Source organism: Acomys russatus, chromosome 9 (genome assembly GCF_903995435.1).
Source record: "Acomys russatus chromosome 9, mAcoRus1.1, whole genome shotgun sequence".
In the NCBI taxonomy this organism is placed as follows: Eukaryota; Metazoa; Chordata; class Mammalia; order Rodentia; family Muridae; genus Acomys; species Acomys russatus.
Genome location: NC_067145.1, coordinates 50,555,886 through 50,582,877, shown reverse-complemented (window position 1 = coordinate 50,582,877; position 26,992 = coordinate 50,555,886). Strand labels below are relative to the sequence as shown.

The 26,992-nt window shown below is 39.0% G+C and overlaps 1 protein-coding gene across 3 annotated transcripts in view; it reads right to left on the bottom strand.

Annotated features, from left to right (window-relative positions):
- Positions 1-26,992, bottom strand: part of Mindy3 (MINDY lysine 48 deubiquitinase 3) — a 66,815-nt gene that overhangs the window by 20,252 nt on the left and 19,571 nt on the right. For 2 of the 3 annotated variants that reach the window (XM_051151310.1, XM_051151309.1), the window contains 6 exons: positions 26,791-26,905; positions 24,315-24,388; positions 23,038-23,117; positions 15,406-15,476; positions 10,989-11,069; positions 26-98 (listed from right to left, as the gene is read on the bottom strand). In XM_051151310.1, the coding sequence (XP_051007267.1) occupies positions 26-98; positions 10,989-11,069; positions 15,406-15,476; positions 23,038-23,117; positions 24,315-24,388; positions 26,791-26,905 (494 nt within the window). The remainder of the gene's footprint in view (positions 1-25; positions 99-10,988; positions 11,070-15,405; positions 15,477-23,037; positions 23,118-24,314; positions 24,389-26,790; positions 26,906-26,992) is intronic. The other variant, XM_051151311.1, reaches the window with a different exon arrangement.

Here is a 26,992-nt window from a genome sequence, read left to right as displayed (position 1 = left end):
AATGCAGTTGAGAGGGTATTTTTACCTTCTGGATCATAGGTTTGAAAAACTCTTCTGGCTTGTTCAGAAGGCGCTTCAGGGGCAACTAAAGCCATGTCCTAAAAAAATAAAATAAAATTAATACTGTCACAACAATTACATTAACAAAACCAACATTAACAATAAACATTAGGGTGGGGTGGAGAAATGATGGCATTTGATATCAGAATAAATGCTGCATAGGTGAGTGGCCAGAGAAATCTCCAACTCTCCCTAGTGCTTAATTTCAGTTCTGAAGGATGGAAATGAGACTTTAACTACAGAAAACCGAGAAGATTTCATGCCAATGCTATAAAAGCAATTATAAAATTCAGTTTCAGTGAGTCCATGCCCTACTAGTGAATTTTATATTACTGCATATGTAAAGAGACAGAAAACTTAAAACATCCTCTAATTTCCAATGAATCAAAACTAAGACAGAAAATAAAACAAAATATACTCTAGTTTACAAGTAATCAAGACTATCAGATTTTTCTAACAGCAAAGACTAATATGGACAACTGCATACATAGTGTAACGACAGTTACCACTTTAGAAAGAATGACATAACAGATGCATCAGGTTCTGCATGTCCAAGGTAGCTTCCAAGTGGACAGGCTATGGCACAGTTATTCCTTCTCCCACATAAATCAAGTTTCTTCAGCACACTGGGCATCACTGCTCATCAAACCTGCAGCACACAAGCTCCACTGCACTTATCTAAGCCACTGTGACATCCTACTTCTGTCTAACAAGAATGCAGAACTGAGAGCCCTGTGTTGATGACTGGCCATAGCTTCTGTCTAAGCTTTCACCTATATTTGTGAGCCGCACCTCGTCAGAGAGCAGGCATCCCTTTGCACTGTCTCAGGACCTCAGCCAGGGCTACACAGCAAGATCATCTCAAACCAAATCAAACACAGAAAACAAAACACAACAACTTTGAGGAAAATTGTTAAAATTTAGAATGTTCTATGGGCAAGTTTTCAAGAAAGATACTCTAACCTATATCCTCACGCATCCATCTCTCATTTATAAAGGAAGGAACTGAAAGACCAGTGAGAGTAATTCGTACCTGATCCTGAGGACTAACTTCCTCAAGATGGAACAGCGTGTTCCACTGTCATGAAACATCAGGAATGGGAATCAAACAATACAATCACACACGACTTTATCATTTTTATGTATTCCATAAGAGAATGAAAAGGAGGGCTTGCTATTCTGTCTGATTCAGTAGCGTATATTACATTTCCTGCTTCCCATCCTAGACAGGGATCCTTCCTGCATTTCCTGCCCATACGCACATGTTGTCTTTAGTTGAACTCTCAATGCTGTTCTGAATACATGATTCAGTTCCTTAATTGCTGGATATGTGAGCTGTGTCTAACCTTTTGCTGTCATAAACAATGCATCAAGCAAATGCGAAGGTATTATTTTATGCAGGCTTAATTATATTTGTAGGCGAGCTCTACAGTGGGTTGCTGGGTTAAAGGAAGAATGTATTTATAATTTTGGTAGACTGGAGACTTGTGGATTATGTTTGTTTACTTATTTCAAACACTGTTTTATTTTGGACAGAGTCTCATGTATACCAGGCTGGCCACAAGCTCTATGCAGCCAGGGATGATCTTGAACTTCTGATCCTCTGGCACCTGCCTCCTGAGCATTGGGATAACAGACATGCACCTCTCTCCAGGCTATAAGAAGGGGCTAGGGTTGATCCCAGGCTTCATGCATGTTAGGTAAGCATTCTACCAACCAAGCCACATCACAAGCCTCTTGAACAATTATTCTTAAAGCTCACATCACCAATACAGCCTTTGCTCTATTTGTTGGCTGAAGCTACGATTGTCTCCCAGCTCTCAAGATTCAGGGAGCAACTGTAAACACCAGAGATACTATTATTCCTTAGCTGTCTATATTGTGCATTTATGCTAGCATAAGCATTAGCCCCTTTAAGGCCATCCAGGCTCATCTCTGTCTACTTAACTGGTGATTTCCTGTAGCAGGAAAGCAGCGAGGGACTGACATATAAAGGGAATCCCCAATATCCCAGTCAGGAATCTGAATAACGTGTCTGTTTCACGCAGCATTCTATGTACGATCAGAACAGTTATTTGATTGCACTAAATCTTAGAGTGCTGTAACTTCACCTCTCCTTCATGTGTACTGAGGCACGAGGCCTGTGCTGGCGAGCTGCTATGGAGGAACCGAGGAGGTCTTTACACCTACTCATCACACCTCTCTTCACTATCATGAAGAACCTCGGAAAGGTTCCCCAGTGCAATGGCTGCATCTATGAAAAATGCCATTTAGTTTGCAGACATTTTTATTGCCATTAAGAGTCCCTCCAAACAATAAAATACAACTGACCTTCCAGCTTTTAGCGAAGTCTAAAGCCACGTCATAATCTATTTCATCCGGACTCTGTCTTGTTGATTATACTTAAAATTACTTGGGGACTATCAAGACACAGATTTTAATTAATCGTTAAATGTTCTCAAAACACACAGTATCATTTGAAGCTAGGCAGGTGGTGGTCTTTCCTTTCTAGTTTTCATTTTCACATAACATGCAAAGCCCCAGGCTATCTCTACAGCAGCTTGCTGTGTGGCACCTTTCATGTTGTATCAGCAAAGCCAAAGACATGAGGGTAGAAAGAGCTATAGAGGTGATGCTTCCACACAGCTCTAAGCTCTGCATGTGCAAGTGGAAGCACACAGCACTGGGAGGGTGTCTGCGGGGCAGGAGGAACTCCTGTACAACAGTCATTAGTCACCAGCAGTTAAGGAGTAGGCCTTTCTCCATGTGCAATCCACCTCAGCCATTTTGTCTGCCCAGGTGCTTCCCCTCTGATGCCGGAGGCTCCTGCTTTGTAATGATTTCACATGTACTAAGAGTGTTACTATATTTGGACTACCTTTAGGAGAACTTAAAAAATGCACTTTCAAATTACCCTATTTTACATGAATAATCCAGTTAAGAACTGAAAAAGCAAAATTAGAGTGGGTGGTCACATTGCCAAAGATATCAAAGCTTGACCAAAAATGTGGACCAAGATTTCAATAAACATATTTAGGAATGGTTATACTTTAAGTATGTAAGATTTATATAAAACAAAATCTACTTCCTGTAATAAGCTCTATTGACTAGATCTTTTCCCTCAATTAAATAGTTAGACCTGTGCACTCAACTACTGACTAGAGAGAGTCAGATGTTATTAGGACAGAACAGCTTTCAGCCCTTTTACCCAGGATGCTTTAACTTCTTTTGCAATCATTTGCATTCTCTATGACAACAGGCAAGGGAAGCTGGTGGCCCGAGACGGAGAGTGTAGTTATCTACAGAGACAACCCAGGCAGCCAGAGTAGAACAGTGTACGCAATGCTGACTTCCAGGCGAGAACACTGAGGCTCTACTCTAGATTCCCACTAAAACACAAAGTTTCCCTTGTTTTGTTACAAGTACAAATCCTCAACAGGATCGTACAAATCCTCAACAGGATCGTAGATTGCTAAAGAAAATTAGCCTCAAATACTCTAAGCAGTTAGGGAAGCCTACAGTTAAAACTTCATGTTTTTAATACCAAAATGATAGAAAATGGTTAATTCCTATAGACTTCTCATCAAACTTTCAAGAAATGTCAGGTAAAACTATCTGTTATATTTATTTTAGAAGAAAGATGTTAAGTCACACAAATAAAAATGTAATTAAAAATAAATACTTTAATTTCATAAGTCTATTCCTGTTCTGTAATGGGTAAGTTATAAAGTGGAAACAGTAGAAATTGTAAAATCTAAGAAATGGATGGGATGGCCAAACTTCACTAAAATACAGAAGTAAACTATAACAAAATGCCCATGAACTAAGTATTTTAATCCTTATGAGTTTTATCCAGTAATTAAAAGATACATAATAGTGAATTTTCTTCATGATATTAAACATTAAAAGCTATACAGTATTTAACTTATTTTTTCCGTTTAAACAGAAGTGGGCAATTTAAAAACCCCTGAAGAAGGACTCTCCCTCTTACTTTTCCTGTAGTGCCCTCCTTCCTAATGGTCCATGGAGGCCGCACAGAAAGCAACTGCTCTGCATCCCACCCCCAGAAGGACTCTGCACCGGGCACTGGAGCAGGGACAGCTGTGTGCTGTTTCTCCACTGCATTAAATTAAGCTTTGTGTCTTTTCTGTTTAAATGGTAATGTGTATTCCTAGGCTCTTACCTGAGAAGGAAAGTACTTTATTATAGGAAAGGTCAAATATGACATATGCACATGCATGCATGCACACACACACACGCGCACACACACACAGACACGGGGGGTTATAATTCCAAACCAGAATGAAACCAAGGCTATAAAAATCACAGCAACCTCAAAGGAAATGTAAAATATCTTTGAAAAGAATTTAGACTGTTCTTTTGAAAACAAAACTCTGAGTACATAAGTTTGTACCATTTTTTTAAAAACGTTGGATTAGCAATGTTTAGCCTATATTTAGGTTATAATGTACAATAAATAGATCATCTAATAATATCTAAAGCATAACTTTCAAATATAAAGTTTTGTTAATAATGCAAATTGACTTCATAATTAGTTCTCAAAGAAGACACTGTTCCAAATAATTCATTCTTAAACCCAACTATGAAAAAGAGACAAAGAATCACAAGTAAAAATGACGGTTAGAGAAGAGCAAGCTGAGGCGGAAAGTGCCCAGCCACTCAGCCTGCTAGCACTGCAGCCTTTAAGTATGCAAATGTGAAAAGACCCAACTCTTGACAACAGGCACATGTGGTTTTGAGAGATGTGCTGCTTAAGGAAGCATGGTGCAGTTACTTCCACAAAGAAAGCACTCACTGAACATACATTAGCATCCATGATGCAGCTGTGTTCCGTAAGAACTAGCTTTATCTTAAAGGGAAACAATTTAAAAAGACAAGGTAAAGTTCGAGCATGGTTTCAGTTCTTTAAGGATCTCCTTTGCAAAGGATCTACTGCACAAAGACTTTCTCTTGTGCAGTGAGTTTGCAAGTTCTCAACACCATCAGAGGGATTTCTGGAGACCTGTACCCCAGGGCATAGTCCCTTTGTCAGACCTAAAGGTTTTGTCCTGCCAAAGCTTAGATAGCTCGCGTGAAATGTTACCCATTCAACGCAATAGGAGTTAGGTTTCCTTCTTGAAAGGGTCCATTTACCTCCTGCATCTTTTCTGCCTACATCCTTAGAAGGCCCCGTGGGAACTCTACTGGCCGCCTACTCTGCAGTTCCCATAGGGCTCCTGCAGGGAGATCCTGTGACACTCCCTTAGACAATGGTCCACAGGCAGCTTTTGTGAGTTTCTCTAGCAGACTCCCTGAGACACATGTCAGTAAAGGAGTGTCTCCTCTGCTTTAACACAGCTCACACTAAGAGCTGTAAGAAGAACAATAGTATATGAGAAAAGATGATTTCCAAAACACAGTGGAAAGTTCAAATCTAAAATCAGAGGGAACTCCATAGAATATGGAATACATTTTTAATATGGTCCTCTAATGTGTTCATAAAATGATAAAAATTCACTATACTATTGATTTTTAACAAAAATAACTTGCAATAAAAATTTTTTACAATCTTACAATCTTCTGTGGTTAAGAAGGAGATACCAGCAGCTGAGCAGGGAAGTTCTAGGTCACTAAGTATCTTAAATATGACATGGTGACCACTGAGTTCAGCAACCAAATTGAAGTCACCAACTTCCACTGGTGTTCTTTGTTAAAAGATTCAATCAGCCCAAAGGTCAGTTGTTCCTATCAAAAAAACAAAACTAAACAAAGAATCCAGGCAGAAAGATGGCAGGTTACTTCAAAAGAGAGCTCTTTTTACCTACCTTCAAGTCACAACATCTTAACTATGATACGCATTTTGATGCTGCTTACTTATAACTCTTCAAAGTTTCTTTATTTAGTAATAATATTAAAACCTAAGCTAAATAAGTTCTGTTATTACAAGCATTAGAACTGCTATTTAAAAGACACCACAATCAATTTAGGGAAATCCTAAACATTTAACAAACAGCCCTTGCTTTAGAAATCGGCCCAAGGCTTAAAAGCAGGCTATGCTGCTCCCAGCACTGTCACAGTCCCCAGCTGTGAACTGCACCTCTCATGTCTTCCATACTCCAGTTAAAACCAATGATGATCTGACCTAAGGAGAAACAGTGTTTCTAAAAAGATCTTTTAATCTATTTTTATCTTATGTGTCTCAGTGTCTGCATGCACGTGAGTGTACCTCATGTGTGCTCAGTACCTGCTGAGGTCCGAAGAGGTCCCCAAACTGGAGTCTGACAGCTGTGAGCTACCATGTGGCTGTCTGGGAATCAGTCCTCTGAGAACAACAAGTGCTCTTAGCTACTGAGCCATCTCTCTGGCCCTCTTAGAACTGCTAACAACTTATGCAATTCAATTATTACTGTACTGCTTCATCTCATTTACTTAAAATGTATAGCTTTTATATTAGGCACAATAAAGTGTTACATGAAGCCAAGAAGATTTTGATAATCCTTGGATGAATACTAATTCAAAGTAATTAATAATTTTCACTTGTATAGTAGGTTTTCTATAAATAGAAAATAATAAACTCAATTTAAGAAACCAAGGTTCTAATTTAAAAGAGATGAATAGATATAAATAAGCTACAATACAGAAGGCTTAAGTGGATTCTTGTTTGGGGTAAAAGTTTGCAAAAACCCACTTTCTGGGGTTGCTCAGAAAGCCTCATTATTTAGATGGTGAGGTTAAGTTTGATGCTTCAGCTTGCATCGCATTTCTCTGCACTGTAAAATCTACCGGTATAAATAACCTGTTTTGGAATCAGAAAATAGAGACATACTATTATATATTTTAAAAAGTACTAAGCTATTAATTTCAAGCTAAGCCCATTAGTTTGTCTAAATTAGATTAGAAATAAGGGTAGAGAACATAATCAAATGAATAAATATAAACTATAATTTGCAGTAAAACTGAAGTCTTAATGTAAAGGAGTTAATTTTTTCCTAGAAAAAAAGTGATAGAAAAGTTGGTCAATCTATTACCTTCATTAAATGTTTGGGTCACGCTGGAAACAGTGGCTCATGCCTGTAATTTCAGCACTTGGAAAAGCAGAGGCAGGTGGATCTTTGTGAGTTCCAGGACAACCTGGCCTACAAAGTGAGTCTAGGACAGCCAAGGCTACCCAGGGAAACCCTGTCTCGAAGGAGGGAAAAAAATGTGTGAGTCAATATATTTGCTTACCTTTTTTTTAAAACTTTGATTATCTTGTACGTAAATATGTGAACACTTATTTAAAAATATGTTAAAAAAAAAAAAAAAAAACAGCGAAAGTCATCAACTACTTGACCCTGGTATATTTTCAGTGTCATCCATAAAGCCCTGTAAGGGCATTTGTGAAAATTTTGTGATTTTTTTTTTTTTTTTTTTGTACAAGTTACTACAAAGATTCAACATATAACCATTGGAATGTCATTGATTTAAAATACTTTAAAATATAAAACACATAGAAATTAATGTTACTGCAAAAATGGAATGCCAGTTTGCCCTTTACTTAGACCTGCCATGTTGACTGTAGTTCACAATATTTGCAGCTACCAATAGTCCCCAGAAGCAACCCTCACCCCTACTCAAGTATGTAATCCCAATAAAATTTAGTGGTTCACCAAGTTGGACTTTGGTGGTATTCTTACTTTTTTACCATCTGTGGTGAGTAGATGTTGGTTCATGTCTTCCCACAAACACAACACCACGGGTGAACTTAAGCCTATTATTTTGCTAAATGAACACAGTACCAAACTGCTTCCTATATATTTACATAGATTTGAGCAGTTCTGAGTCCTCAATAGAGGAGTTTCAAAGTGCAGAGAATAAGTGTTTATGAAGTGCTCAGTCATAAATGGGACTGTGAGAACCAGAGGTTGGGAAAGTCTGTGTCCAACAGTTGTCTTCTGGACATGACAGGGCCAATGAGCTCACAAACAACAGCAGTCATGGTTACCTACACAGGACCTGCATAAGATCCCCTAGGTAAGAAACTACATAGAGTTGATGATTGCTAGAGGGTGTGTGTGTGTGGTTATTTTCTTAGGGGTGTGGTCCCTAGTAGAGAGGCCATGCTACAGTGGATGCCCCACTCCCATTCACATGAGTAGCACAAACTGTTTCACTGGATCATATTTTTTAATTGGGATATAGGGTGGAGATTCAGGAGAAGTTAGAGGAAGGAATGGGATTGTATAATAATAATAAATACATTATATGCACATGTCAAATTCTCAGAGGATAACAAAGAAATTACCCCAGACCAAATATAAGAATTATACCACACCATAAATATGAAAACAATCTGTTTTATGTATCACCTGAGTTATTTTTCAACATATATGTTTTCTACAATTAGCCACAGTGCTCTCTTCAAAATGCAAATTTAAGCCTGTTCTTCTTACCATCCCTAAACTTATCCCAGCCAAATTTTTACCAAGGGTACTGGCTATGGCTTCTCTTAGGCTAAGTAGTAATAGCCTGACTTCCCAGCACTCTCTCACTCCTGCTGTCCTGATTTTGAGTGCTCCTGTGCTTTTCTCTCAGTTGGCTTCCATCAGCTCTCCATTCTGCAGACATGTATTCGCTCCAGCTATTTCCCAAGCAGCAAATGCTTAGTCCCTCCCTAGTTTAATCTCACTGCTACCTCAGTGCTCACTTTAGACATCAATTCTTCCAGGGAACATCTCAGTTTTCAAAACTCAGGCAAGTCCTCATGGTATTATAGACCTAAGCTTTGTCAAGACCATCACTCTTGGAAATTTCTGAGTGGTAACTTCAGCCACAGCCTCCTCCATTACTACACAAACCTCCGCAGGAGTGAGAACAATGTCTGTTTGTTTAACATTGTATTCCTAGCATCTGGCCTATGTCCAGGCACAGACTATCCCTAGAAAACATCTGATAACCGAGCACAGGAATAAGTGAACACAGCTGCAGCCTATGTACAGTGCATAAGGTATCCAACCACTTGCAGACAAGAAACAATGCTTCTTTATAGGCCGCTGAAACCTATGAGCAAGGAACAAAGGTGTCTAACTCCAACCAGGAAAATCCCAGAACATGAGAAGACAGCGCCAGTCTTATGGAAATGGTTTCATAGGACAATTTCATGTAACATTAGTTTATTTCTAGGAAATTGCTGGGAGGCAAGCTTAGGTTTCTCTGGGGCCAATGGACACACAAAGTGACTAAGGTAACACAAAACAGCAGACAAAAGCTCAAAACAAACAAGCAAAAACAAACAACAAACAAACCAGCAAAAATATGGCTACAAGTGAGAGCTCACAATGAAGTATTTTAAAAAGACCAAGCCAAATAGAGAATGGTTCCTTTTATAGTTCCAAGAACAGAACTGCCAGCACTTTTTAGGAACTGAACGATATACAAATACTTTATATTTTAAAATATCTGAAATTGAACCCAAATAAATGTTAATAGTTTCATTTACTATTTATGCAGTTTCCCCTTGAGGTAGGAAGATTTCTGTACAGTGTCGGCCTTGGCTATATAATGAGAGCTTGTCCCAGAAAACCTAAGTGCCCCCTCCACAAACCCACCTATATAGTTTCACATCAGTTCTCCTAATGTTAAAGAATAGGGTTGGAGATAAAATAATTTTTAAAAACACACTTTTCACTGGGTGTGGTGGCACATGCCTTTAATTGCAGCACCTAGGAGGCAGAGGCAGGTGGGTCAGTCTGAGTTCGAGGCCAGCCTGGTCTACAGAGTGAGTCTGAGACAGCCAAGGCTACACAGAGAAACCCTGTCTTGGAAAACAAAAAAACAAAACCCAAAAAACCAAAAAAACCCCACACTTTTCATGTAAATTGACACTGTTACCTTTTCTAGAACTATATACTGATGGAATGCTTGCTCAGGATCACAAGCTTTCTGTTCTCAGTTTGACTTCATCCTCCCTACTTTGAAGGGCAAATGAACAGCAACTTTCAGACTAAAAATAATGTAGCAGGGTGGCTGTATTTTTGCACACTTGCACTTCTGGCCTGTCCATGCTAAGGAAAAGTAAGAGGAACTTAATTCTATATCTATAAGATGGGCCTTGAACCCCACAATAAAAGCAAGAAGACAATAAAACGAGCTTGCCAGTCCAGTGGGATTTATAGAATTCTTACAGAAGGAAACTTATGCTGAGAAAAGCAGGCGGCAAAGTCTCCTGGAGTGATTAGGAAAGCACCCTGGGAGCAAGGAATCTCAAAATCATACTTTTCTACTTCCCTCATTAGTCCACATCTGACAGTTTGTTCTTAATAGGGTCAAAAGTGGCTGATAACTGTTTGCTGAATAATGACCAGGGCCACAGTGGTAACAAGTGCTCAAGGTTACTGAGCACTTGTCTTATGCTAGGCACTGCTCAATATTTTGGATTTAAGGCTGACAACACTTCTAAGAACTAGGTACTATTATAAAGCCCTACATTAAACAGAGGAAAGAGGCCTAGAGATGCTGGGAAGAAGCTAGGCTTTACATGAAGGTATCTGATGCCAAAGTGCTTACCACCTCACTGTGGAAAACAGTACGTCTTGCTAACACCTAAGATTTAGAAACTGTTTTACCTTAAGAGTCTAAAATAAAGCTGAAGTTGTTTCTTCCACATTTCAGTGACTTCTAAGCAAAACCGAAAGCCAGAGTTCTGAGGCCAGCAGAGCTGGAGACATGGCAGCTGACATGGAGTTAACTGAGGTGACCTCAACCTTAGAGCAAAGTCACAGTGTTTTCTATAGTGTGAACTGATAAGATTGTTGAGAAACATTCTATTTATTACTGGTTGGATTGGCATCAGATTAATGATCAAACTAAATATGGATTCACAGTACTATTTGTTTGCCTAATAACATTCTTTAAAAAAACAAAAAAAGCAAAGTTCTCTACAAGCATACCTTGGCAAAAAATACGGTGAGGTGAGTTTCGCTGCCAACAATCCAAATAGGGAATTTTGGAGATTTCAAGTAAGAACCAACCTAGAATAAATTTAGCAAAGTAAAACAAATATATGAGAATTTTATGCTGTCCCTTAAATATCTGTACAGAAATATGTGAAACATAACAAAGGTGTCTTACATTTTGTACCCATAGAGGTTAAATACTAAGTGCAGACAATAAGTGTTCCTAAGCGTATGTTGCATGTTTAAAGCAGAACATAGCAATGCAGATCTTACATTCTCACGTGTCACAGCTAGAAATGAGGACGTTAGCTCTAGAGATCATTCTCAGGATCCACTTCCCAGACAGAACAGTCACTTCAGGAACTTCCACTTGGCACAAACTTAGAGCCATGAACTTATAATTACTTTATAAGGTAAATAATGTGAATCAATAAAAAAGATAAGGGGAAAAGATAAAGGCATCTTTTTCCTTAAGAGTGTTGGGTAATATAATAATCTCACGTAAAAAAAAAAAAAAGTTTACAGGAACCCAGTGTGGTGGTGCACACCTGTAATCCCAAGACGCGGGAGGCAGAGGCAGGATGATTTCTGTGAGTTTGAGGCCAGCCTGGTCTACAAAGTGAGTCCAGGACAGCCAAGGCTACACAGAGAAACCCTGTCTCACAAAACAAAAACAAAAACAAAAAATTTTACAGTAAAACATTGAAGAATATAAAGGACTCCTGCTATGTGATGCTTCATGAAAAGGTCACACTTCTATGAGATATATATACACATAATCTTTAAAATATATAAAAAGCTGTGCCTATAGTTTGCCTACAAGGTTATATATGTATATATGTGTGTATGTGTGTATGATTGTTCTCCAAAAAAGGTTATAGATCCATATGTAAGATTGTGCCAAGAAACTTGTAAGCATTTCATCTGTGATTGAGATAAAAGGTTTAATTTAGATTACGCAAAACAGATTTACACCATCCATCATTTTACATCAATCAAGTTCATACTTCCATGAGGACATGTCCCATAAAAGCAACTAATCTTACCAATCTAGTGTCCTTTCCTTTCTCAGACTGGAAAACTACAAGAAGCTACTTGCAGCAGTCAGGGCCCTTTATTCTTTTCTATTTATCCAGCAGCCCCTGCTTCAGCACCATTGTAGCTTTTGGATTCATGGGCAGAAAGCTCTGGAAGCAGGGGTGGGTTAGAAGGGTTAACATGCAACAGAAAAGTGGGCGAATAGGAAGGATCCTCAGAGGACAGCAGAGAAGAAAAGGCACAGTGCTCCATCAGTGTCAGATGGGGCTGTAGAGGTGAGCAGCTTGAGGCCTCAGGGGCAGAGCGGCATGGCATGGCTCCACTCAAGCACCAAGAAAGCTACAACTACAAGCAGTTGCTCTGCCTCCTAGCCTGAGTGTCTGTCACAGAGTAGACAGTCTAGATACTGTTTAATTTCTTAGAAAAAGGTGAAGGGTTAAAGGGGGGATATATTTTACAGTAGGAACTAGGGATAAATGAAGGCTGTACTAATGGAACAGTAGATAATACAAATAAATCCCTCGAGAACACAATTTTGTCCTTATGTTGGGAAGCAAACTGACAGCCCTGCAGTCATCGACCAGAGAATTACCATGTGTCCAGGCAATTTCAATCCTGCGTACACAGTAGTGAAAAAACATATGTCTATTGAAAAAAAAGTGCAGACAAACGTTCACCATCACGGTATTTATAACAGCTAAAATTGGAAATTACCACTCCAAAGTATTAAATATGAACTATTAAGGAATAGAGAAGACTCTTGTTACTCAATTTCTTCATGACAGAAGCTACATTGAAAGTTTTACAATATAAACAGTTTCTTTAAAATGTATAATTTGCAACATTCATCAGTTGATGAATAGAAACAAAATTGACACACTATAAAACAGAGTGGTTTCAACAAAAAATGTGTACAAACACAGGTAAAGGAACTCACAAAGCCAGAGAGCAGAGTTGGGATATCTAGAGCTGGGAAGAAGGAAGTGACTGCCAGGTTAGAGATTCTTTGCATGGTGAAGAACCTTCCAGAATCAGATAAGGATGATGGTTGCACAGCCTTAATAATATAGCAAAATCTATGTGACTGTATACATCCAAAACAGTGATATCTATCGTGTAAAGTTATATCTTTCTTATTTTTAACAAGTTACAAATAACATTCATTTTGTGTGTGTGTGTGTGTGTGTGTGTGTGTGTGTGTGCGCGCGCGTGAAGGTGTGCGTATGTGCAGGAGGATTAGAATCAGGTACCACTTCATTTATGTTCCTAAGTATATATGGGCAAAGTAAGTAAAAGGGTATTTTCATTATTAGAAAGCAATCTGATAAACTATCAAAGAGTGGAGAAATGCTAAGAATTACAGTATCTATACAAGCACAATGCATTTCCTTTATGTCATCTCCCTGATTATCTGGTGAAATGTAAACATATGTTGAGTGAGAACTTACATACTGATGAACTTACACACAGCATCTTACAAACTGACAGCTCAGTTTTGATGCCCTGGTTATAAACTACCCAGTCTCCTTTAAGGACAGCACCATTCCTTTCATAGTCTGCACACTCCAGGAAGTCTGTTTGTCCAGATGTCAGGTGCCAGACAAACAGTTACATTACAGCACAGAGACCACTGGAATTAGCATATCATAACAGCCTAGGGAACCAAGCTAACTTCACCCCACTTGCCACGTATAATCTGCGCCTAGAGCTCCAGCTTGCTGTTACCCTGTCCTCAGGTGGAAGCCACTAGTAGCTCCATTGTCAGCTCTCTTTACCTCTCATTTATAAGCAACGGTGCACTGAGGCATTAGAATAATCCTGTAAGAGTGTAATGCCATTGAGGAAGAGAAGAGAAAATAAATTCAAGATAAAAAATAAGTAAAAAGTCACCATGGAGTAGTTATTCCTAGCAAATATTGTGAAGAGTAACTGAGGGCGGGCTGGAACGATGGCTCAGGCCAGTAGGTGGTGGTGTGTGGGATTTCACGAAGCCTTCAGGAGGCTAACCCTTGCTGAAGGATGCGTTACACTGGGAACTAGTTTTAGAGTTTATAGTCGGCCCGCTTATTGTCCATGTTCCCTGCTTGCTGTTCCTCCTACTGTGGCATGTCTTCCCTAACAAGATGGACTCTGTGCCCCCAGAAATTAGAAAGTAAATTCTTTCTTCTATACATGCTTTTGCTCATGTTATTTCATCAGAGCAACAGAAAACTAAACAAACTTAAATATTTCAGAATATAAAATCTCTATAATGTGGTTACTTGTAAAGCAAGTGTGTGTGTGTGTGTGTGTGTGTGTGTGTGTGTGTGTGAGAGAGAGAGAGAGAGAGAGAGAGAGAGAGAGAGAGAGAGAGAGAGAGAGAGAGAGAGAGAGAGAGAGAGAGAGCGCATGAGCAAGCACATAGGTGTAAACTTTCCTCCAGGATAGATGAGTATTGGGAGTAGGGAATTCAGTTTGAAAATCTGATTGCCAGGCTGTCTTAGAATAGCATTAATTTGTATAATTTAAAAAGACTAAAAAATTAAGCATTACTATAGTTTATAGTCACTACTTACAAGTAAGGCCAGAAAAGATCCTGTATGGTTCTTACATCTACACCACCTCTGTTCATGTGTTGTCATGAAATAGGAATCATGTCTGACAAACAATAACAGGAACAGTAATGTGTATGAGTGTGCGCACACACACACACAAACACACAGGTCAAGACACTTGTTCTTTTTTCTTTTTTTTTTTTTTTTTTTTGGGGGGGGGGGTGGTTTCAAGACAGGGTTTCTCTGTGCAGCTTTATAGACTAGGCTGGCCTTGAACTGAAATATCCACCTGCCTCTGCCTCTTGAGTGCTGGGATTAAAGATGTGCGCCACCATCACCTGACTAAGAAACTTATTAATGTTATTAAAAATAGCCACCATCAGCAGAGCCACTATATGAAATAAACATTTTAAGATAAAAACACCCCACAAATCTACATCATCCTTTATCTAAGAATATGGCATCTTCTAAATGAGAATCCTGACCTCATTTGTAACCACTTGCAATATTTAATGGTTACCCCGGATTATACATGCAGGTGCCTCAAGGTCAATAATGAAGGTTCAAGGCAAGACAGTTTAAAAGCATCTTTGTAGTCAACCGTATACATTTCCACTTTATGTACTGTTTTGTCCAGTGCTCGGTCAGCCATCCCCTTCACAGGAGGATGAGTATGATTAGCCAGCTTAACTTCTTAACACTTCGCCCGTCTGGGTTGGGAGTTCAGCAAGGAAGTAAGACAGTGATGGGCGCGGACAGCCAGAGTTTAAGTTAGTTACCATAAGAATGAAAATACTGCTCATAGCATGGACACACGTAAATCCTTCAAGACAGTTTACCTTACAATATCGTAAAGCTTCCATTAATGTTAAGAATCCTACAGCTGCTTGCTCATGGATACCGAGAAGTTCTGCAAAACAATAAACAAAACCAAATTTAACACTGCATTAGTGTATGTAAGTCTGAGTAGTCTGTGTGTATATATGTGTGCATAAATATATTTATATACAAACCAAGCCAAAAGCTTTTCTTTCACCTAAAACTATCTTTAAACCTTTGCATATATTTATTAATATGTCACAGCAATGATAGTATGTGCCTGGTCTTAGTGCAGCTTATTATGCCATGTTTGGTTGATGTCCCTGGCAGCTTATTCTTTTCTGAGGAGAAGCAGGTTGGGGAGGTTTAAGGGAGAGGAGAGTTGAGGAAAGACTGGGGAGATAGAGAGAGAGAGGAAACTGCGGTCAGAATGTAATATAGGAGAGAATTTTGAAAAGTAAATTATACTAAAATACAGCAAAAAAGGTCACATTAAGTAATCATGTTATCACTATCATAAAACGACATTAGGTAGTTTTGCATTTGGTAAATATTGTAATGGTTCAAATATATACTATAAGTATTTATAAAACTATGTTTAATATTAACTTTATAGTTAAAGAAAAATCACTTTGTAACATCTATCTATCTATCTATCTATCTATCTATCTATCTATCTATCTATCTAAGGGGCTAACTTGAACTGACCCTGATTTAGAGAAAAATGAGTATGTTAATTCTTAAGTATTAGTATTTATCATGGAAAGTGGTAACCATACCTACACAGCACTTAATTTCTTTTCTATCTTTTTTTTTTTTTTTTTTTTTTTGGTTTTTGTTTTTGTTTTTGTTTTACAACATAGGGTTTCTCTGTGTAGCTCTGGCTGTTATGGAACTTGCTTCGTAGACCAGCCTGGCCTTCAACTCAGATTTACCTGCCTCTGCCTCCCAAATGCTGAGATTAAAGGTGGGCATCACTGCTGCGCAGCATAACATGATGTTCAAGCTGCCCCGGGCTACTCTCAATGGAACCAGGCAGTAGGCTTTAGGTTGGGGAAACAGTGACGACTAGGAAACAGTCTCTGCCTTATAAAGCCCGAGTTTACTGAGGGGCAAATGGAAACAATGGGCCCTCTCCATGGACGTGTATATCCATGCACACACTAGCACAGAGTGTGGCAGAAGCTGTTTCTGTGTCACAGCGGTCCTAAAAGAATGGCAACATCTGAATTGAATCCTGTGCCATATGTAGAAACTTTCAAGGCTAGAAAAGATAAGAACATTTAAAACCAAGAAATATGAAGGAAGAATGAAAGTCAATTATTAAGGTAAGAGATGAAAATTTAGCTGCCATCTTGCATCCCAGAGTGTGTGCACCTTACCTCAGCTAGTCTGGCTGAGACCCCCTGAGTGCAAACCCTAGTCCCCCATGCAACTCCATTTCTACTCTAACAAGATGAAAGAAACAATCACAAACCAGGAAAAACTGGCCAAACTGCGGGCACAAGTGGACATTGGTGGGAAAGGAACTGCTCACAGAAAGGAGGTGGTGGTTCACAGAACAGCCACAGCAGATGATAAAAAAGTGCAGTTCTCCTTATAGAAGTTAGGGGCAAACAAAATTCTGGTGTTGAAGAGGTGAACATATTTAAAAATCAAACATGTTAACATTCTTTTGTTTATGATCTGATAAAATCTAGATCACTAAGATTTTTTAAGCCCAAGCCCCCTGGACACTGCAACTCTTTTCAGTTTTTGCTTATATACAATTCATTCTTTGCCAAGCTAAAGAAGCCTGGGAATAAGTTTGAAAAAGGTTAATAAAATTCTTGACCCAGTTAAAAATAATGAAAATTTGTCAGAGCTTCCTGCTTTTTCAATATGGGGTCTTACTATGTTGCACAGGATGGTCCCAAACCCTTGGCCTCAAGGGTCCTTCCACCTTAACCTCTTCTGCACCATGCCCAGTTCCTCAACACATAAAACATGGCAAACCTGATAACAGTGATTAACTGAAAGGGAGAAATCAAGACACGGGGTCTGGATTTGTGTGAAGACTGAACATGACTTTGCTTTTTTATAAACCATGCCTGAGGTACTTTGGGGGCTTCAAACTGGCGATGAGCTTCTGTCAGCGCAGCTCAGAAACACAGGTGAGGCTGCCTGGCTGGACACTGATGGACCACCAGCATAAATCTAAACTCAGGGAGGTAGAGTCGAGGTAGCAGCCAAAGCAGAGAGGATGCTGACCTAGGACACCACTCACTACAGACGGACCTGGGACGGCAGTGACAGCTTTTCATAGCCTATCAGTTTGAGTTAGTGTACAGTAAGGGGAACTATAAAACATCGGGACTAGAAACATAGATTTAAAAGCTTTTTCTCAGGTACAGTTTCTAATATGAAAAATATTACTATCCACAAATAAAGTTACTTTCCACGATTAAAATCTCTTTGGAATCTTCAATAAATTTTAGGAATATTAAGAGAATGAAATAAAAATGTTTTCCTCTTTGGGTTGCATCCCCTAAGGGGGCAGGAGCACAGCAAGCAGGCCTGGGGAGAAAGGATATTCCTCAGTTAGCAAACATCCCAACTCCTTTCCTCCGAAACGTAAGCAGTTACAAATCTCCTTCAAAAACAAGCACTTGTGTTGAGAACCAGGGCCTACATTTTATTCCTAAAACCGATTACCACCACCTAGTGTTACAACTAGATACTACACCGCCTAGTTCCTTTGGTCTAGTCAAATGTCTATAGTGGCGCATTTAAAACACCCTGTGACTAAACACGGAAGATTAGGCCTTGGTCTCTTGGTGATGAAGTATCCAGAGCTCGTCAAGAACCACATGCTCGGTGCCTGGCTTAGGCGACATTTCATTCCTTTCTCCCTCCTGGGAAAAGCTTGTTGAGCAAAGCTCTCACATTCCCAGAGCTGCCTCAGTGCACTGTGGAGCCAAGGGTGGCCCCGGAACTTCAGCCTCCTCCTCCCACCCCCCCCCCCCCCCCCGCACTCACCCTCCAAGTTCTGGGATGCAGGAGTAGACTACCGTGACTAGCACCGGACGATGATACTTCAGAATGCATAATTCTCATGCCCCCAAACAGGACATAAACTTAATATTATCTTCTTAGATTAAGAATACCAAATTTAAGTACTGTTAAAATATACCTAATTTTATTTTTATTTCAAGAAGCACAACAGTATTTTCATATCATTTCAAGAACTGACTTGCATTACATTTTCTTTAAAAGTCTCAAAGTCTACCTTTTGCTTGCATGAAGTTGGTAATTTACAACTATTTTCTTTGCCACTAATATCTCATAAGTGAGTGCTGAAGGTCATCTAAACTCCTGATTGAATTTTCAAGCCTGCTGTTTAGCTTGATAGCAGAAAAATAAAACTATTCTTTGGCCAAAAGGTAATAGTCAATTTTATCTATAATTCACAAATAAAAGTTGTATATAGTACACAACATGTTCTGAAATATATATATATTATAGATTAGCTAAATTAAACTTATTAACACCATATACATAATTGTCTCAAAAACTCAGGAGAAAAAAAGAATGAAATGTTGCCTAAGCCAGGCACCTGGGCATGTGGTTCTTGACGAGCTCTGGATACTTCACCACCAAGAGAGACCAAGGCCTAATCTTCCGTGTTTAGTCACAGGATGTTTTAAATGCGCCACTGTAGACATTTGGAAACTCATACATAGATGCATGCATATGGGTGCACGTACACACACACACACACACACACACACACACACACACACACACACACGAGGAAAGACAATACTTAAAGTCCACTCTTGGCAATTTTAAAGCAGAGACTAGTCATTGCCTACAGTCAATATGTTTTACAATAGATTTTGTATTGTTTTGTTTTGTTGTTTTTTAAAACAGGGTCTCTCTGTGTAGCCTTGGCTGTCCTGGACTCACTTTGTAGACCAGGCTAGCCTTGAACTCACAGTGATCCGCCTGCCTCTGCCTCTCGAGTGCTGGGATTAAAGGCGTGCGCCACCATACCCAGCTACAATAGATTTCTTAATCTTATTACTTTTAACTGAAATTTTATATCCTTGCACACTTTGCCCCCCTCCCCCAACAAACACACATTTTTACACTCTGTTTCTATAAGCGTACCTGTGGGGGACTGCTGACTGGGCTTCCTAGCACTCAGGTTGTTATTTTTACACTACCAATTGTCACCTCTCACCACTGTTGGGGAATTGACAGGAGTCCTGTTAGACTTTTCAAATTTGATGCTATTTTGGAAACCAGGTAATCACTTTACATGTAGCAAACACACCCTGAGTGTCAAGTACTGTTAAAAAACAAAACAAAACAAACCCCCAAAATGCTTAGAGGTAAAGATAATGATTAACTCAAGAGCAGTTTAGTTTGGGCAGCAGAGGACAAGTAGGAAGTAGAAAGTGCCAGAAAAGTAAAATGCTCAGAGATGAGGTTACAATCACTTTCAGCAGTGAAAACTGGAATGTGTCCTTGAACAGGTGACATATGAAGTGAGCATGAAGGACTAGAGAGGCAGAGGTGGGAAAGACACCCAGTTCCTCAGATGCAAGAACAGTAGTATTTTGCTCAAGCACAGGTTTATTATGTGTAGAAAACATGAGCTGGAAGGAAATTACACAGGGTTTTGAGTAAAGTTTTAAAAATCCATATTTAAATATAGAAAAGGAAAAGGACCTAAAAAAAAAAAAATACAATAGTTACAATAGCCAGGCACGGTGGTGCACGCCTGTAATCCCAGCACTCAGGGAAGGAGAGGCAGGCAGATCGCTGTGAGTTCGAGGCCAGCCTGGTCTACAAAGCAGGTCCAGGACACCCAAGGCTACACAGAGAAACCCTGTCTCAGGGGAAAAAAAGACTTTGGGCTGGAGAAATGGTTCAGTGGTTAAAAGCACTGACTACTCTTTCAGAGGACCTGGATTCAATTCCCAGCACCCACAAGGCAGCTCACAACTGTCTATAATCCAAGACCTGACACCTTCCTACAGATATACAAGCAAGCAAAATACCAATGCACATAAAATAATAAATTATTTTTAAAAACAGTTAAAAATACAAAGTAATAAAGCACCTGAAAAGCCTGATTATTTCACTTGTAGAAAAAGTGCCTGCAATTTAAGTTTAAAATCTGTTTTAAATTATTTTTAAAAACAGTTAAAAATACAAAGTAATAAAGCACCTGAAAAGCCTGATTATTTCACTTATAGAAAAAGTGCCTGCAATTTAAGTTTAAAATCTGTTTTTTAAAAAGATCTTTGTGGTGATTCTCTCCCCCAAAATCACTTAAGTATTAACTTTTGTGCTTATAATAGAGAATTAAGAATAAATAACTATTCCTCAATTTAAATTATATGAGAAAAATGTGAAGGTTCACTTTTTGCCCTAGAGTCACCTAGGAAGAGAGAATTTCAATCAGTTAAGGAGCAGTGCAAATCAGGTTGGCTTGTGTGGTAGTGTGAATGAGAATGGCTCCAGACGATTGGATGTTTGCTCGCTTAGCCACCAATTGCTGAGCTGTTTCAGAAGGATTGGAAGGTGTGGCCTTGGAGTGGGTGTGGCCTTGGAGGCAGGGCATCACTGAGGCTGGCCTAGTTTAAATCCACTGAGGGCTACCTGGGGAGTTACTAAGAAGCTGGTCTGCTAGTGTTGAATAGTAAGAGCTGCTAGATTTAATGAAAACAAAACACAAACTGGAGGCCCATTTGTTCTAGTCTGCATTTATGTTGGAGTGCTAAAGCATTCTGTCAAAAGCAACACAGGGGAGGAAAGAAGGTTGAGTGGTTTATACTTCCAGGTCACAAGCTATGACTTGGGAAGCCAGGGCAGGAACTCAAGCAGAGCTTGCTGCCTCATTCCCTGGAACCCCATGCCCAGCTAGCGTCCTTATACATACAGCCCAAGCCCTCCGGTCCAGAGGTGGTGCAATTGCAGCAGGCTAGACCCTTCCACGTCAACCATCAGTCAACAGTCACACAGTCATAGGCCGGCTTAGTGACTGTTCTATTGCTGTGAAGAAATGATCATTTTCCAGATCTATACTATGGACAAGGACCTTTGGATTAACTTCTTTTTATGTGGACAAGCACCTACCTTTTAGGGTGATCAGTATGTAATGGCAGTTTAGAGGGAGTGACTTGTCTGGGTGTTTGAAAACTACCATATAACTTTTCATTTATGTTCCACACTTAACTACCATATTGTCCAAGCCAGAAATACACACAGGAAATGCTAAATAAATGTATGGATTTTATTTTATGCTTGAACATCTAGATGCAAAATTAAGTTCAAATCAACATTCCTAAGTACTTAAGAGAGAATTTAAATACACTTGGGTGATTCTCTTTCTGAAGGCAACTCTATCTTTTAGCCACTACTTAGTTTTTATCCTTAAACTATACTTTAAACTACCTATAGTAAAATGACAGTCTTGGCCTTGAATGGCAGTACTTCAAGAATCAGAAAAGAATGAATTTGCACACATCAGGAACCAAAGCTTATATAAGTGATGGAGAAATTCTGTAGCTGAGGTAAGGCCCTCAAAATGGTAAGAACCTTGTACCTAATCTGGGTTTACAGTAAGATAACCTGAGAGAGATGGTAGAGTGCACAGGAAACTAAACCAGGTGACTTAGGAATGAACAGGAGCCTAACAGCTATGGCGCAGCACGCAATAGGAAGTAGCTGTGTTCGAGGCCAGATGGGAAGAGACACGTGAGCCACAGTTCCTTCCCTAGTTATCTGAAATTACAGCGGACTGCTCAGAGACCAGAAAGCTTCAGGGGCAGGGAAGGGTGGGGGAGAAGGTGAGCATGGAAAAATCAAAGAAACTGCACAAGAGAGATTGGCACTTTAGCTAGCAGGATCACATGCTTTTAAATCTAAATCAGAATGGAAAGTCCTTTGGATTTGCTTGCACACAGAGTGCAGAGCCCTTGTAGGGATGTGTTTATCTATGCAGTTAGCAAAGCTGGGCTCTTGCTCTAACTTCCCCACTAAGTGAGCGTCACAGCATCATCACCATGCAGGTCAGGCTCTTCATCTCCAAACAGCACAGGAGAAGGCTGTGCTGTGTTCTGAAAATTCTGGAGTTCTGTAATTTTTACTCAGATTTTTCTTAACAACCGTGCACTGGCTTGGCTTAAGTGAGCGGACTGGCCAGTGTGCTTCACTTGATGTTCGTGACAATGTAAGAAGCTACTGAAACAAAATGACTGAAACCAGAAATGGGCATGCTGATGGAGGGTGAGCAGATGTAAAGCCTCTGAAAGCACCGAATCTCCCCAGCATATTAAAGTGTGTATTAAAAGTAATGTAGAAAAACCAGGGTACTATCAAAAGAAGTAATCCAATTACTATATAATTTCCCATAATTCCAGCACTGAATGTGGCCCTGCCCCTGGATAAGTACTTGTGTGTTACAACCACTAAGAGACAGATTACCATCAGAAAAAACCAAAGCCCTGGAATCAAGCCTGACTAAGCACATTGACTTGGGACCAGAAGCACTTACCTTAGCATGCACATAATACAGAGCCATTAACCTGATGAATAAGAACCTCCCATATGTAACTGACATATTAATCACCTAGGAACACAGCAAAGAACATACTTACGCATTCCTGAGCACTCTCTATCACCATCCCATACATTAGATACTGCATGCCCCGTCAGTAGGAGGTTAATTAAGCTTTGGCTATCAACACAAATGAAATTATCAGTTACAGTGGGCACAAAACTAGTTCTTCAAATCAAGCAATTCCTAGAAGAAGAGTTTTAAATAACTTTTTATATTAAATTATGTTAAAACACAAAATAAGAGGACACCTCCAATTCGCTTTCCTATGTCCGGCCTAGGTACAGGCATTAGCGCTGTGCTGCAATGTCACTTGTTGCTGTGACCTCAGAAGCTGGGCAACTTTAAATGAATAAAACTTAGTCTGTTTCCTTAGTGTTTACATTTATTTTTATATATAGTAATTTTTAAAATTATAATCATATAATTTTTCCCTTCCCTTTCCTTTCTTCAACCCCTCCTATATACCCCCTTGCAGTCAAGTTAATTGCTATTTTTCCTTCAGTTTTTGTTATATATATTGGCATACATTCTCCTAAATAAATACAAACTGCTCAGTTTACATGATGTTACTTGCATAATTTAGGGGCTGACTACATGGTATTAGAGAACCGACAGGGACTGGAAACCTTACTACCTGACTAGTGAAGCCTTGGGTCTTGGAGGAGAACCTACAAACGCCGCTTTACTAAATCAGCACACTTATCCTTACACATGCAGCTCTCACCCCTCACCAAAGGAACTGCTCTTTGTAACAATTATATTTAACATGCAGTTTTTGATAGAACATAGGTGAATCTTAACAACTAAGACAGACACACCTAAAAGGAAGGACTTGTGTGAGAATAGACTAATTTTCACTATTTTATTGATTTGGGTGAAAAAAAAAAGATTTAAAAAATCCAAAAAACAAAGAACTAGTAAAGATTTTTTTTTTTCACTCAAATAACCTAACACAGAGAGGTAAGAAAATATTTATTTCTAAGTCAATGTGAATAAATTAAGACTTATAAAAAAGCTATAAATGGATGTAAAGGACACTTTATTAAAATATCTTGTCTTTAGTAATATAAACAAGATAGTTTTCATAATGACAGTCATGTGGAAACAACCCTGACCACACACAGCAAACACGGGCTGGCACAGTGCAGTGCATGTGGCATTGGGCTAAGCAGCCCAGAGACTTGTGCTGCCGATGCACTTATCAGAAAGCCTTCCGCGGCTATAGTTCAGTAAGAGATAGCACAGTGCTGCCATTACCTGCCACGCCCATATACAGGGTCTATCAAAGTAAGAGATAGCACAGAGCAGCATTACCTGCCATGCCCGTACACAGGGTCTATCAAAGGCTCATTTGCATCTTCAATTGAATTCTTTATGTTTTCAATGCCCTAAAGAGACCAAGATTTCATTAACTTCATTTTAAAACTAAAGTATGCAGTATGACCACTTTGGACTATATGTTAATAAAATACTATTCAAATTACCCAGACCTGAAGTGAGGGTACATGTGAGATGGTAAAAAGTAGCTCACTAAAGCCTACTCTCCATTTTCTTTCATGGGTTCCATAAAGAACACCATAGGGCTCAGAGGGAGTAAGTGTAATATTGGTTAAAGGGACAGAGATAACAATTTTCAAGAGAGAAGAGGTAATTATTTAATACAATAAAGTTAATACTTATTTAACTTCAGGCTAAATTAAATTGAAACCTAATATACCTACTGAGAAAACTAATTTTACTTTAGACCATTAAAAAAAAAAAACCTTATAGTAAAGTCATAGAGTTTTGAGTTTAGATAGAGATATAAGGTTAAATACATAAAATATTTAATAAGCACAGAAGAAAATGGAAAATTTACATATGACTATACTTTCTGCCCCAAACTGGTAACTCAAATATAGAGTAATAAAATAAAATATCTTTTATGCAAGCAGGAAGTACCTAATTTCTTAAAAGCAATCCCCTGACAATTTTCACTCTTATAAACAGGAGGCAGGAGAACCACAGGAAGAGCGAGGGGGCTCAACCTCATGACCCTGAAATGGCATGAGGTGACATCCACAGCACTGTTGACCTAATGTGAACCACTGATCTAAGGACAATATAGATAAGCAACAGCCAAAGTGTTAAAGGACTGTCTAAGTGAAACAGGGGGAAAGGAGCGGTGTGTGATCCTGACCTGTCATCCTGGAGAACAACAACACAAACTCAAAATGCTCATTGGGAACAAGTGGCACAGTCAGTGGTCAGAAGGGGGAGCCAGTTCAGAGAGCAACAGTTCAAAGGTGCCCAAGGGAACAACTAGCAGAATGGCAGAAGGGTCAAAGGATGCTAGAAGAATCGGAAATTGAGGCATAAATCCTGGGTGAGAGGGAATAGTCAAGAAAAGTTCATGAGGGTGCAGCACCTTAGCCACTGTCACTACTGCTACCCCAACTGCCTCACTTCACATCAATATTTGGTTAAGTTATTGTATTACTTATTCTTTATTCTAGCTATGCTCCCCTTCTCTTCCATTTTATGGTTACCATTTGCTTTAGGCTTCTACTACATAAATGCTACTTTCCTAGATTCTTTGACTCTAGTATTCCATTTACCAAATATCTTCATCACAAGTTTTCATTCCAATTTAGGCATCTTTTATCCACAAAAAACTTGTCATTTCCATATTAAATTACATTTCCACAAATATTGTATTGTGTCCTAAATCTGATATGAAACCTTAAGCATATTTTGAATAATTCACAAGAGAGTTCTTATATAAAAGATATGAATACCACCATTCACAGTTGTCCCTAGATATGTCACACTGCAGTAGGACTGAAGTATTTATGCCCCCCCCCCCCCAAAACCTGCGTTATACCACAATCCCTTTCCTCTTTAGACTTGCCGGTCATACTGTTTGTAAAATTCTTCTCATCCATAAAGTCTTTACATACAGAGTCTGCTCTTGAGTCCTGTTGTCAAACTTAAGTCATATCTAGTTTCTCAAGATATCTTCTCCATGTAATAAATAAAACATCTAAAAACTAACACTCCCAACCATGACTATAATAGAATTATTAATATGCCATTTTTATAATGAAATCTAAAAAATCCTTTTTAAAAAAGGATATCATATACCTATCATATATAAAGTCAATGCTCAAAAAACACTAGTAAAATGGGGGAAAAAAGATAGGGAATAATCACCCAGATATTCCAAGTGAGACTGAAAGGCTACAAGCAGCAGAAATTGCCATTTGCAAAAAGGGCACAGAACGAGAAGTCTGCATACTGGAATAGTTGCAGAGAGGTGAGCTGAGAGAAATAACTATTCATTAAAGAAAAATAAGAATCCACAGGACCCAGGAAGTGACTCTTCTAGAATTCTAAAATTCAGAAGAGGAGAAAAGAGTGCAAGAACACATTCAGAAGTAAACAAAATTACTAAAGAAAATGTTTTTAAAAACATGAGACACTGTATGAGAAACTAGCATAATGATTAACTAATAAGTCCAGAAGAGTGGGGCTCAGAGTTTCTACAGGTACTAAAAGTTCAAGTGCTAGATATTGCTAGGATCAAAGGAAACCAAAATTAGGAAGAACTGACAACGTTTATGATCACAGCATTATCAGTCCCTTTGCAGCCCATGCAGGCAGAGGGGTGCAGTGCGGTTGAGGAATGAATGGAGTCAGAGGCAAACTCCTTGTCAGCAACAAGATTCTTATCCTGGAAGTACAAGCAGCAGCCACACAGTGTCTAAGAGCACACAGGAAAAACAGCGCTAAGCTAAGAGAGCAAACAAACCTTTGTCAGCAATACTGAATAGAGAAAAAGCAAGACTCCAAATTTGTTTCCCCACATTGAATACTGGTCCAGGACAGCATCTTTTAATTCTGATACAGTTCTGAATGATCTTTTTCTGGAGGGGAAGAAGAATTAAGTATTAATATCCCGATCACTCCATTCATGAATTGAGAACAAATTTAAAATCTTACTCTTTACAATA